General features: G+C 37.0%; 1 protein-coding gene across 6 annotated transcripts in view; it reads right to left on the bottom strand.

Moving 5' to 3' along the window:
* Nucleotides 1-14,448, bottom strand: part of BCLAF3 (BCLAF1 and THRAP3 family member 3) — a 103,125-nt gene that overhangs the window by 40,870 nt on the left and 47,807 nt on the right. For all 6 annotated transcript variants that reach the window (XM_020989924.2, XM_020989922.2, XM_020989921.2 and 3 more), the window contains exon 10: nt 9,907-10,021. In XM_020989924.2, coding sequence (XP_020845583.1) covers nt 9,907-10,021 — 115 coding nt within the window. The remainder of the gene's footprint in view (nt 1-9,906; nt 10,022-14,448) is intronic.

Raw genomic sequence — 14,448 nt, 5'->3', positions numbered from 1 at the left:
ATCAATAACTAATATGCATATGTACTGAAAAGAATAGCATCCAAATGTTTAAAGGAAAAAAGTAATTAAAGTCACAAGGAACTGTAAAAGATCTATGAGGTACCCCTTTAAAACCCAGATGAATATAATAAACAATAAATAATAAAGAAGTTATAAATATGAATAGAACATTAGAGAAGTTAGATGATAAATCTCTGGCCGCTAATGAATAGAAATAGAAAAAAGTATACAACTGTGCCTAGCACTGTTTTACAAAAACCACCCTACCATGTGCTAGGGTAGCTAGGGCATAAAAACCTCACATACAAACGCATCTTTATTGATCCCAACACATTAAAAAAGATAAAGAGGTTTTGAAGAAAAGTTTCAAACTTAGGAATACTTTAATAATGTATTATTATAGAATTAGTGAGTCAAAAAATAAATCCAACAAATAACAGATAATTTCATAAAAGAAAATTTCAACAGTGAGACATCATTGGGACAACTTTGGGGATGCTGCCAAAGTAGCTATTAGGGGAAAATTAAATTCCTAAACACTGCCATCACCAAAGAAAGAACAGATCAATGAATTAGGTGTGCAACTAAAAAAAAAAACCCTACATAAGCAACAAATAAAAAACCCAACTAAATACAAAAGGAGAATCAAAAGCAAAAAAAAATTACTGAATTACTAAAAGTACATTATTTAAAAACCTAATCAAACAGACAAAACTACTTACTCACAAAAAAAAAATAACCAATATAAAAGATTTAAAGTAGAATCACAACAAAGAAAATTATTATACATAGCTTTGACTAAAAACAGTCTAAAAAAATTGATGGTAATTTAAATAAAATAGATGAACATAGAATATGTAAAATAAGAGTACCCATATTATTAAAATAACAGTGAATTTAAATAAATCAATAAAAGAGAGAGAAACTGACCAAGGTATAAATGAACTCAAAAGGGGAAAAGAATAACCCAGGACCAGATGTATTTATTAAGTGAATTTCATTAACATATTGAAAGAATAATTAATTCTATGACTACAAAAGTGTTTGCAGAAACTGGAAAATTAGTGATTCTGCCAACTTCTTTTCATGAAACACAGAAAGAAAAATATAGACCCTAACTAATATTGATGCAAACATGCAGAATATAATATGGGAGAAAAAAAATGCTATGGTAAAATGTTAAAAAAGATTATATGTAGCTACCAAATGGGACTCATAATAGAAATGCACTGTTGGCTCAATAACGAAAACCATAAATGTAATAGTTCATATTATTATTACACTAACCATTAAAAAAATAAATATAGGCTTACGTATTTTTTTTTAAAAATACAACACTCAATGCTGTGTGTGTGTGTGTGTGTGTGTGTGTGTGTGTGGTAAAAAGCATAAAAACAAATGGATCCTTCCTTAATATGAGAAAAAGGATTATGTCTTAATGGTTTTTCCAGTTATCATCAAGGGTAAAGCAAGGATGCCCATTATCGCCACTACTATTTTATACATTCCTAAAAATTGAATACTATTGCAAAAAGAGAACAAGATGTTAAGAGAGGAAGCACAAAGAGAAAACAAAATCATCTATTTTTGTAGATGACATGATGATCCATTCTAGAGATTCACATAAAATTAATTAAAATGATAAATAATGGTCGCAAAATAAGAGTTGGGAAAAGTTTATCAAATAAACATACAAATCATCAGCCCTTTTATATATCACTAGTAAATCCCAACAGATTCCATTTAAAATAAACTGTGGTACATTCAAATTAACTATAAAACACATAAAACATGTAGGAAGTCCATGTCTAAAAACACACAGGAATTTCATGACACCCAGAAAACACTCCTGCAGGATTAATTCAAGTCTAAATAACTGCAGAGATATTAAGTGGTCATAGCTGCGCTGATCCAATATAATAGAAATGCCAATGACTTAAATTGCTCACTTATTTAGGGTCATATGATTCAAACTACCAAAGACTATATACCAAGTATACGCCCATTGATAGGGGAATGGCTGAACAGACTATAGCACGTGAATGTAATGGAATATTACTGTGTCATAAAAATGATGAATATGATGAATATGATGAATACAGAGAAGCATGGAAAGATTTACATGAACTGATGCAGTAAAGTAAGCAGAGCCAAGAGTGTTTACAATAATTACAACCAAAAAAAATCAAAAGTGAACATAATAAAATTATAAAGATCAAGCAGAATTAAAATAAAGACATGTGAAAAGACATTACAGAACTAGAAAAAATAACAGAAGTCATCTAGAAGAGCAAATCTCAAGATTATCAAGGAAAATGACAAAAGAGGGGATGGAGCCAAAACGGCGGAGTAAAAGCAGTGACTTCCTTGAGCTCTCCCTCAAACCCCTCCAAATACCTATAAAAAATGACTGTAAAAAATTCTAAAGCAGCAGAACCCACAAGAAGACAAAGCGAAACAAATTTCCAGCCTAAGACAATATGGATGATTGACTGGAAAGGTCTATCGCACTGGGCTAGGAGAGGAATATAGTTCAGTGCAGACTTACAGACAAAATAGGCCTCCGTGAACCTGGAGCAGCCCTCAAAGGACTGAATCAAAGGCAGCTGTGGCAGTTTCCTGACTTCTTAATCCAGGAATGCCTAAGACAACTTAGGAGGTCAGTAGGAAAAGTTTGTGACTGCAGTGAGAGGGAAGCCCAGTCCCAGCCCCAGTCCCAGCTGTAGCCCCTGGGCGGCTGCTCGTTCTGGAGCTTCCAGACACAGACTGAGGTGGAATCCAGTGGCTGATCAGAAGGGGACTGCAGGGATCTCTCTGCTGGTGCAGGATTCCCTTGCTTTGTCCCTCTTAGGATTGGGTCACAGTTCTGGGTAATGGTCTTGGGGCAAGGAGGAGCGCTGGCATGGTGGAGATTGTAGTGGCTGTGGAGAGAGAATCCTTCTCACAGTTCCAAGGCAAAAAAGAGTGCTTGTGGTCACTCATAGACCAAAGCACAGGCCAAAAAAGAAGTAAACACCTCACCCTTTATCATACCACCTTGGAAGAAATGAAAATTTACAGGTCCCTAGAAGTATCTCTGAAAAGTGCTACAGAAAATCCCTGAAGCTTGGGACAGTACATCCTCCACACTAGAAGCAGACCCCTACCTTCACAGAGAGTTTATAACTCAAGTAATTGGCTGGGATCATGAGCAAACTGTGCTAAAAAAGTCAGACCATAGAATCTTTCTTTGGTGACAAAGATCAAAACATACAACTAGAAGAAGACAACAAAGTCAAAGTTCCAACATCCAAAGCCTCCAAGAAAAATATGAATTGGTCCCAGGCCACAGAACAGCTCAAAAGGATTTTGAGAAGTAAGAGAAGCAGAGGAAAAACTGGGAAGAGAAACGACAGTGATGCAAGAAAATCAAGAAAAACAAGTCAACAGCTTGCTAAAGGAGACCTAAAAAAATACTGAAGAAAATAACACCTTAAAAATTAGACTGAAAAAAAAAAAAGCCTAGGGGCAGCTAGGTGGCGCAGTGGATAAAGCACCAGCCCTGGATTCAGGAGGATCTGAGTTCAAATCCAGCCTCAGACACGTAACACTTACTAGCTATGTGACCCTGGGCAAGTCACTTAACCCCACTGCCTAGCAAAAAACCCAAAAAAAAAAAAAACAAAAATAGCCTAACTCAAATGGCAAAAGAGGTCCAAAAAGCCAATGAGAAAAACAATGCCTTAAAAAGCAAAATTGGCCAAATGGAAAAGGAAATCCAAAAGATTACTGAAGAAAATACTTTCTTAAAAATCAGAATGGAGCAACTGGAAGCTAGTGACTTTAGGAGAAATCAAGACACTGTAAAACAAAACGGAAAGAATGAAAAAATAAAAAACAGTGTGAAATATCTCACTGGAAAAACAACTGACCTGGAAAACAGACCCCCCCAAAAAAGCCTAGACATCATCTTTCAAGAAATTACCAAGGAAAACTGCCTTGATATTTTAGAAGCGGAGGGCAAAATAGAAATTGAAAGAACCCACCAATCACCTCCTAAAAGAGATCCCCAAAGGAAAATTCCTAGGAATATTGTAGCCAAATTCCAGAGTTCCCAGGTCAAGGAGAAAATATTGCAAGCAGCCAGAAAGAAATAATTCAAGTATTGTGGAAACACAATCAGGATAACACAAGATTTAGCAGCTTCTACATTAAGGGACCGCAGAACTTGGAATATAACATTCCAGAGGTCAAAGGAGATTGGATTACAGCCAAGAATCACCTACCCAGCAAAATTGAGTGTAATCTGTCAGGGGAAAAAAATGACATTCAGTGAAATGAAAAGACCAGAGCTGAAAAGAAAATTTGACTTTCAAATACAAGACTCAAGAGAAACATGAAGAGGTAAACAGGAAAGAGAAATCACAAGGGACTTATTAAGGTTGAACTCTTTACATTCCTACATGGAAAGATGATATTTCTAACTCATGAGATCTTTGTCAGTATTAGGATAGTTTGAGGGAAAAAATTACATGTATGGATAGATAGATAGGTAGGCAGGTAGGTAGGTAGAGGGCACAAGGTGAGTTGAAGATGAAGTAGTGATATCTGGAGAATAAAATTAAGGGGTGAGAGGATTATACTGGGAGAAGGAGAAAGGGAGAGGTATAATGAGGTAAATTATCTCACATAAAACAGACAAGTAAAGATTTTTACAGTGGAGGGGAAATGAGGGAAGGGGTGAGGGACAGAGTGAATCTTATTCTCCTGAGATTTGGTTTAAAGACAGTAACATTACACATTCAATTGGGCATGGAAATCTACCTTACCCTACAGGAAAATGGGGGGAAGGGAACAAAAGAGCAGGGAGATGATAGAGGGGAGGGCAGATTGGGAGAGGGGGTAATCAGAAGCAAACACTTCTGAGGAGGGACAGGGTCAAAAGTGAGAATAAAATAAATGGGGGGCGGAACAGGATTAAGGGAAATATACTTAGTTTTTCACAACATGACTACTATGGAAGTGTTTTGCATGACTACACATGCATAACCTGTATTGAGTTGCTTGCCTTCTCAATGAGTGTAGGTGGTGAGGGAGGAAGGGAAAAAATCTGGAACCCAAAGTTTTAAAAACAAATGTTAAAAAAATTATTTTCACATGGAACTGGGAAATAAGATACACAGGGGGAGCCAAGATGGCAGAGTAAAAAAGTAGTCGCTCTCACTCTCCCCTATCAACCTCTGAAAAACCAGAAAATATCACCCCGGAAAAAAACCCTGCAACACCTGAACTAAAAGAAAGATGGGGAGCAGCAGTGCAGCAGCCCAGCAAATGGGTCTCCCAGTGCATCAGTAAAAATAGGGGAAGCAGCACTACAAAAGGCCCCTGGTGGATAAGTACCCTGCAGCATTCATCTGAAAAGAGCTGAAGAAAGCAACCTAAAGTCTTCCTAAAGTCTGAGCCTTGCTGATTCCAGCCCAACACCAGGTAAGCTGTCAGAACCTCCAACTGTCAACCAGGAAGAGATCCTGAAGCCCAGGTGGTAGAGCAGGCAAACACCAACACCTGGACGTCCAAGTGCCTCAATGAGGGAGGAGGGAACCGGTGGAAACTAGCTCAGAAAAGCACCAGGTGCCTCGGCACTCCATCGCAAAGGAATCTCCCATTATCAGAAATGAGGGAGTCAGCACTGCAAGGGGCCCCAGGCAGATAAACACCCTGCAGCACCCATCTAAAAGGAGCTGAAGAAAGCTAAAAGAAAGGAAAAGCAGGCAACCGAGAACTGCCTGAAAGTTCCAGACTTGCTGATTCTAGCCCAACATGAGGTAACCTGCCAAAACCCTACAGCCTCCAATTGCCAACATAAGAGGCCCCAGCACACAAAGCCAGTGACCAAGACCTAGGCTCCCAACACAAGAAGCTTGGGTCAGTGTCCTCTGTTCCCCAGCAGGAGAGCTCAATCTCTTTAAAGGCCAGGGAATAAAGAAACCATGAGTAAAAAGAAATGTACCATAGATTCATATTATGAGAAGAGTGGAGATCAAGACAGAAATTCTGAAGAGGACAACATTGTCAACAAACCCACATCTGCAACATCAAAAGGGAATATGAACTGGTCTGAAGCCCAAAAAGCCTTCTTAGAAGAGCTCAAGAAGGATTTTAAAAGTCTAATGAGAGAGGTAGAAGAGTCCTTAAAAAATATAATTGGCCAACTGGAAAAAAAGTACACTGAAGAAAACAAGTCCCTAAAAAATACAATTGGCAAACTGGAAAAAAAGTACACTGAAGAAAACAAATCCCTTAAAAATACAATTGGCCAACTGAAGAAGGAAGTACAAAAACTAACAGAAGACAACAATCTGTTAAAAACTAGAATTGGACAAATGGAAACTAATGACTCTATGAGAGAGCAAGAATCAGTCAAACAGAAACAAAAAAATGAAAAAGTGGCTGAAAACTTAAAATACCTCATTGGTAAAACAACTGACCTGGAAAACTGATCCAGGAGAGACAATTTAAAAATCACTGGACTACCTGAAAATCATGATGAAAAAAAGAGCCTGGACAGTATCTTTCAGGAGATCATAAAGGAAAACTGCCCTGAAGTCCTAGAACCAGAAGGTAAAATAACCATACACCGCTCACCACCTGAAAGAGATCCCAAATTGACAACACCAAGGAACATAATAGCAAAATTCCAAAATGACCAGATGAAAGAGAAGGTGCTGCAAACAGCCAGAAAGAAATAATTTAAACAACATGGAACTAGTGTCAGAATTACACAGGACCTTGCAGCTGCTACATTAAAAGACCGCAGGGCATGGAACATGATATTCCATAAGGCAAAAGAGCTTGGATTGCAGCCAAGGATCAACTACCCTGCAAAAATGAGCATGACTTTTCAAGGGAAAGGATATATATTCAACGAAATACGGGACTTCGAAACCTTCCTCATAAAAAGACCAGAGCTCAACAAAAAATTTGATCTTCAAGTCCAAGATTCAAGAAGGACAGAAAAAGGACAGAAAGATACAAAATGTTGTTAATAAGGGTAGACTGTTTACATCCCTACAAAGGAAAATGACACTTGAGAACTGTACTGCTATTACACCATGTTAAAGGAGTATACATAAAGGGGGTGGATGTTAGTTGACTTTGATGTAACGATAAAAAAAAATCTAATCAAGTGCATTAAATGGATCCAAGTTAAGTAAATTAGTCTGATCTTAGAAAATGTACTGAGAAAGGAGGAGGCATTACATTACAGGAAAAGACAGAAAGTCCTATTACAGCAGAGGGAAAGAAGGGAGGGGGGTGAGCATTTTTTGAACCTTGTTCTCATCAGATTTGGCTCAAGAAGGGAACAACATAATCAGTTAAGTATGGAAATCTAACTTGCCCTATGGGCAGTAGGAGGGAAAAGGCGAAGAAAAGGGGGGGAAGAAGCAGTGGGGTTGAAGGGGAAGAGGGGGGAGGGGGAAAATAGAAGGGAGGAGAGACTGAAGGAGAGGGTGGTCAAAAGCAAAGTACTGGTGGGGGGGGAGGGAGACAGGAGAAAGAAAAGCATAAAAGGGGAAAAAAGGATGGAGAAAAAGACACAGATAGTAATCATAACTGTGCAAGTTGAATCGCACTATCTTTTTTTTTCTCTTCTGTTGAGTTTTCTTTCCTCTTTCTGATGGTTCCTCCTACTGGTTTTAATTTTTACTTACAACTACACTAATGTGAAAATATGTTTAATAGAAATGTAAATGTATAACCTATATCACATTGTGCACCATTTTGGGGAGGGAAGTGGGGAGGAATGGGGAGAAAAATTTTAAACTCAAAAGCATATGGAAGTGATTGTTGATAAATCAAAATAAATTAATAAAATATGCAAAGAAAAAGAGAAAGAAATAAGATATACAGGAAATGGGGTATAGAAATCTATCCTATCCTACAGGAAAACTGAAGGGGAAGAGGATAAAAGAAGGGGAGGAGAGATAGAAGGGAAGGCAGATTAAGGAAAAGGGTATTCAGAATGCATGCCATCTTGGGTTGGTGGAGGGATGAGATGGGGAGAAAATCTGGAATTCAAAATCTTGAGGAAGTAATGTTGAAAACTAAAAATAAATTAATAAAAAAAAATGATGAGAGAAACTAGGCAAGAAGGAGTACCAGATCTCAAATTATACTAAAAAGCAGTAATCATTAAAACTATTTGATACTGGTTAAAAAACAGGAAAACTGATCAGTGGTACAGATTACCAACACAAGATCCAGAAGCCAGGGAACATAACCTAAGGTTCAAAAAACCCTAAGATTCCATCTACTAGGGGAAAGACTGCCAGGAAAACCAGAAAGCAGTCTGACAGAAATCAGGTTTGGACTAATATCTCACAGAGTGAGAATGAGTGAGTGAGTGAATGAGAGAGAGACAGAGAGAGAGAGAGAGAGAGAGAGAGAGAGAGAGAGAGAGAGAGAGAGAGAGAGAGAGAGAGAGAGTGTGTGTGTGAGACCCCTAAGCTCCAAACAGATAAACATGACCTGTAAATGTAAAAAGTCACACCATAAACAAATTAGAGGAGTAAAAGAGGAGTTCCTTTCACAACTATGGATTAAAGAATTTTTGCCTAATCAAGGGATTAAAAGGATCATAGGAGATAAAATGGTCACTCTTGATGACATAAAATTGGAAAGCTTTTGAACAAACAAAATCTATGGAGTTAAAGTTAGAAAGTTAAAAGTTAAATGGGGAAAAAAGCTTTGCATCAAGTAAAAAAAGTCTGATATCCAAAATACATAGGGAAGGACTCACTATTTTACAAAAACTGTTGTGTAAACAGGAAAGAGGTTTGGCTGGGACCTAAGTGAACATCAATAATATTCATCTTAGAAAATCTTACACAAATGACCAATTCCAAAGGGCTCATGATGAAACACAGCCACCTCTAGAAAGAAAAGTGACAGACTTAAAAAGCACAAATCAAAACATATATTCTTTCCTTTCTTCCTTCTCTCTCTTTTTTTTATATAGTTAATGTGGGAATTTGTTTTGCATAACTGTATATATTTGCAATGGTGTTTGTTTTTCTTGCCTTCTCAAGGGGAGAGGTGAAGAGGAAGACGAGAATTAAGAACTGAAAAAAATGAATTAAAACATTTTTAATTTAAAAAAAGGTACAGTATTATTGTTAGTGGGGCTGTAAGTTAGTCAAATCATTCTGAATAGTAATTTGCAATCATAAGAAAGTGATAAAATGTTCATACTCTACCCAAAGCATACTAGTCAGATACTCCAAGTAGTTTGTTAATAAAAAGTAAGATCCTGTATACACTGAAATATTTGTGACAGTACTTTCTTTGTAGTAGCAAAGAATTGCAAACAAGACAGATTCCCATGGATTGGAGAATGGCTGAAAAAGTGGTTATTTAAATTAATGGTTACTTCTATTATAAGAAATGTTGAATGTGATGAACACAGAAGTATGGGACAACTGACATAAACTGATGTGAAATAAAATGAACCAAGAAAACAAGATACACAATGTAAATGGAAGGAACAACAAAATCAAAATGGAATGCTGAAAAATCTTATGATCAAGTCCGGTCTCAAATTAGCAACAAAAGGGCAGTTCCCACTCTTCACTGAAACGCTAGGGGAAAGGTAAAAAGAGGCAGACAGCTCTGAGAAGGAATACCATTGTGGTTAGTTTTGCTGAATTGTTTTTTACTCTTTTATAATCTTTCTTATAAGGGACAGAATTTTTTTTTCAAATCACCAACTGCTCTCATCCAATTTTTAAAGAAGTTAGTATAAAATAAAAATTTATAGCATTTACTTGCTGTCCAAAAGGAAGAAATAGCAGCAATTCTCATAATGTCTGCCAACCCACAGAAAAAGAAAAATATTAACAATAAAGATTTTGCTTTTTGTTTTCTTACCTTGTAAGATTTTCTAATAAATTTCCTGAAGTATGGTTTAATAAATCTCATAGGCTTTTGGAATCCACCCACATGGACATTCTGAAATTTTGAAAAATTGGAGTTCTGATCATTCCTGATCAAATGAAAGAAAGAAAAAATGTTTAACTTATTTCAAAACAATTTTACTCTTATGTCAACATAATCTTATCCCAAACCAAAAGTAGGCTGTGTTAAAGATGCTCATGATTTAATATAGTAATACCTTGCTTCTCTGACATAACAGCAGGTGCTTAATAAATGTGACCAATGAATTAAAGAAAGTGAATTTTTCAGAAATTAAAATTTACTATTTCAAATACCAAGTTCTTAAACATTAGTCATTTTTGATGAAAATCTTCCTAAAATATTTCTAAAACTTCCCTAACCTCTCCATACACTGAACAAAAATTTAACCGCCTTTTTTGAGGACTCAGTTATTATCCTTATGGATATAAACTATTGCACTTCGCTAAAACAGCGATTGAAAGCTCTCTCAGAGACTGCTGAGGGTTGTTTACAACTAAATTAAATGTCTAAAGACAGCTGAGAGGTTTTTTTTCTCTTTCCTCACCATCAGGCTGTCAAGTATTGCTTCAGAGAGTCAGTAGGATTGCAACTACTAGCAGGCCCCCATCTACTCACACCAATTAGGGTTTTTTGTCAAATCAGAGTAAATAAGCTTGGTGTGAGAACATGAAGGGTTCTGAGGAAAACACATGAGTGTGTCGATTTTCCTATCTTTTTGGGGTGCTGAAAGCCCTTTTACTTACTTTTTGGTTCTCCATGGTTCTACACAGCTGAAGTTGCAAGAAAAATGACCCCAGGATAAATGTAAGTATTGCTATAATTGGTAATAATATGTCAAATTGGGATTGGACACAAACTTTCAGTTTGATAGTTCCTCTACTGATCCAAGTAGGAAATGGCTGGTGGTAGTATTTAGAGGAAATATAACCATAGTAAAAATTATTAAAATGATGAGTCAAATCCTACAGGGTTACTATACTACCTTAAACATGATTTAAATTATTCCACTTATATTTTTAATACCAAAGTAAATCATAAAATTAGCAAATTTCCCACAGTCTTAAAATATAAGAACTAAAACTCAAACTTTTTAAAATCATGTATTATAAACAATAGTGAACTCCCTCATACTTTTAAATTCACTATTAAGCTTGCAAATCTTAATCTTAGCAGATTATGTCCCGTACCCCAAATTTTCATCCTACACAAAATCCATGTAGTCCAATTGAGAGTTTAGCAATAGAAACAAATAATCTCCATTTTTAAAAATACTGAAACTTCTATATCACATACACAAAACTTCACATTTAAAAATTATAATTTTTATTCATTTTACTTAAGGATGAAATTCACTTTTCACAATATTTCAAATTAAAATTTACGAGGGTTCCAAATACCAAATGAGAGTTCTTCTTTATTAGAAAAACATAAAAACATAAGAATTTATTAAGCATCTATTATGTGTCAGGCACTATACTAAGCACCTCATCTCATTCAATCATAACAACTTTTATAAGGTAGGTGCTTATTATGATTCCCATTTTACAACTTGGGAAACTGTGGCAAAGGCTGAATGATTTGCCCAGGGTCACACAACTAGCAAACGACTTCCCGACTCGAAGGCCAGTGCAACACTAGCTGCATCTAATTCTTAAGACTGTTAAAACTTACTGCATCTTTACAACTCATTTCTCTATTTTTGCCAGTGGACGGCTCCAAGGAACTGTGGAAGAGAAGCTGGAAGGTGCCTTTACAGCATCATTAAAGATTAAAGTTATATCCCAATGTTTCTAAACTGCCTTAATAATGTTATGGATCTAACACTGATGAATATATCTAAATCATTCTTGAACCCATTTATACTTATAGTGAATGCATGCTCTTGATACATTCTCTGATTATGAAATGGAAATCAGGTATGTTATAGAATATACTGGGCTATTACTACAGTGTATCTGTGGGTTGCACAGACTTTGGATATTGATGTTTTACCATTAATGGGATCACAGAGCCTAAGGATGTTTGTCCTAATGGAAAGAAAATCATTCAGATGAAAACTGTTCATAGACATTGAGACCACAATTTGTTCAAGAAAAGTTATGTTTTGGGGTTCTAGAGGGCTGAGAAAAGTACTTTCTCCTCAAAATGTAAGGCAAGAAAGGAAGCATAAAGATGAGAGTAAGATTAGAAAAAAAAAATGAATGAGAAGATGAACTGATGAGCCAGAGGAGAGAACAAAGATGTAAGGCCGAGGAACGGACTGGGCACAGACTGCCCTAAATGGCAGCTGGTGAGCTCCACCTCCTCCTCCCAACAGCTCTTCTTTTCCCTGCTTTCCCAGGGCACAGAGGTGATGTGCTGTAAGCCACAATGCAGCCCTCTGCATATCATTAAAATGTCTATCTACGACTTTTATTACTTAGTACTGATCAGTCATTAGCAGAGATTTTGTTTGATAAGTTTTACATAATGTGTAAGTGGTGATGGTGGTGAGATGACCTCACCTAGAAGGGGAAGAGCACCTGCTGCCCAGAACACATTCTGCTTCCCAAGCCAACTTTGGTCTTTTTGGGGAGAGGTGGATGGTGGCAGGCAGTGCATACTTCTAGGATTGTCCTGACCCACACCCCATTCCCCACCTAGGGCTTTCTTCAAAAGAAGAAGTTATCCCTGCCTTCTGGCAGGGCTTTTCTACCTCTGCCCAATGCGAGGTGGGTTTTCTTTGCTCTATCAGGACACTGAACCTTAAAGAGGACCTTGGAGAATATAATCTCATACCTCATAATAAACTCTGTAACAATTAATGTTTTACCTGGACTCACTGTTAAATGGTTAGCATACCTTAATCCTCTTATACTCTAAGCATCCCATTGATAAACCCCTAGGGGCTGATGCACAAACCTTATTCCCCTTTATAGAATAGTGACCTCCTCACGTCCACAGACCTCAACCCTATACTCCAGTGTCTCACTCTAGATCTGCCTTCCCCTTGAACTGTAAGTTACAAAATGCCTACTCTCTAATAAGCTAACTTTTTGTCTTAAACTTCTTTCTCATTTCTTCCATCTTCTGGCCCTCACTGATACATAGCTTCTCAACAACTGCTTCCCTCTTGAACCTTTCTAGCACTAGCTATACTTTGTTTTATACTCAACTGTATTATCTTATTTGATCCTGACAACAACCTGGGTAAGGTAGGTGCTATTATGATTTCCATCACTTAATATGGTAGGGGAGTTGGACTATTTCCTTGCTTAATTGAGCACCTTCATTAAACAACCTCTTCTCTCCAATATTATTTGAATTTATCATGCGATTCAGTTTCTGGTTTCTATTATTTATCAACCCTATCCCTAGGACATTCTCTTTCTTTCATCCACAAGCTCAGTGCCCACCTCAATCTTTCCTTCCATTCCATTTCCTACCCTGATGCTAGGGGATTTGAATATAGATACTGGTACTCCTTCAAGTATCCCAGCTTCCCAGTTTCCCAATCTAGTCAGTTTTTGTGACCTATTTCTCAACTATTCAAGAACACAAAGAAATGTCCTTAACTTTGCCATCATCCACAAATGCTTCACTTCCTAGTTCTTAAACGCTAAAATTCCTTTATCTGATCATAATCTTTTATCATTCCATCTTTCCTCATGCCTTATGAATCCTCATCCTGATCTTCAATCCTCACTATAACCTCCTTCTCTCAGCTCTTTCCTACACTCTCACCCCTAAACACTGCCTACTTTGTTCTGTCATCCCTATCTCAATCTCTTAGTAAACCCACTCAACTCTTCACTATGCTTCACCCATTTCACCCCTGTATCTCTTGCCTTCTTGTCCTATCAGTGACCATACCATTACTAAGCCCTAATCCTAAATTACTCCACCAGCCTCTTATGCTCTTATTCATATCTTGCTAAATGGGGCTGAAAGAAATCATGAAACTGTACAGAATAAGCTTACTCTAAATGTATGCTATGTAATCTCAACTGTGTCCTCAATGCTTCAAGGCAAAGAATTCCATTTCTCCCTGATTATTAAAATATCTAGTCTTAATCTCTCTCCTAAACTACAGTAATGCATCTTCCAACTGCTTCTTAGACATCTAACTCGTGTATAAAAGAGAATTCATTTTCTTTCTCCCAGAAGTCTTCCCCATCTGAACTATCCTTTTAATATGAAGGGAATTACCATCCTCTCCCACTCAGGATCATAATCTAGGTGTCATTATCAATTCTTCATTCTCATTCAACCCACAAATCCAATCTGTTACCAAATCTTCTCATCTTTACCTTCACACCATCTCTCATTCACATTCCCTCTTCTATAATCACACTGCCAGAAATCCAGTGCAGGTCTTCCACCACCTCCTGCCTACACTACTGCAGTAGAGCTGCCAACATTATTTTTCTATAATATAGGTCCTGATGATGCCACCCCTCTCAATGATTACTTACTACTGTTAAGACCAAATATCAACGCCTCTGGCATTAAAAG

This window comes from Phascolarctos cinereus, unplaced genomic scaffold (genome assembly GCF_003287225.1).
Source record: "Phascolarctos cinereus isolate Bilbo 61053 unplaced genomic scaffold, phaCin_HiC Scaffold_726;HRSCAF=1367, whole genome shotgun sequence".
NCBI classification, from domain to species: Eukaryota; Metazoa; Chordata; class Mammalia; order Diprotodontia; family Phascolarctidae; genus Phascolarctos; species Phascolarctos cinereus.
The sequence above is the reverse complement of the archived record's forward strand: the minus strand, read 5'-3'. Positions and strand labels throughout refer to the sequence as shown.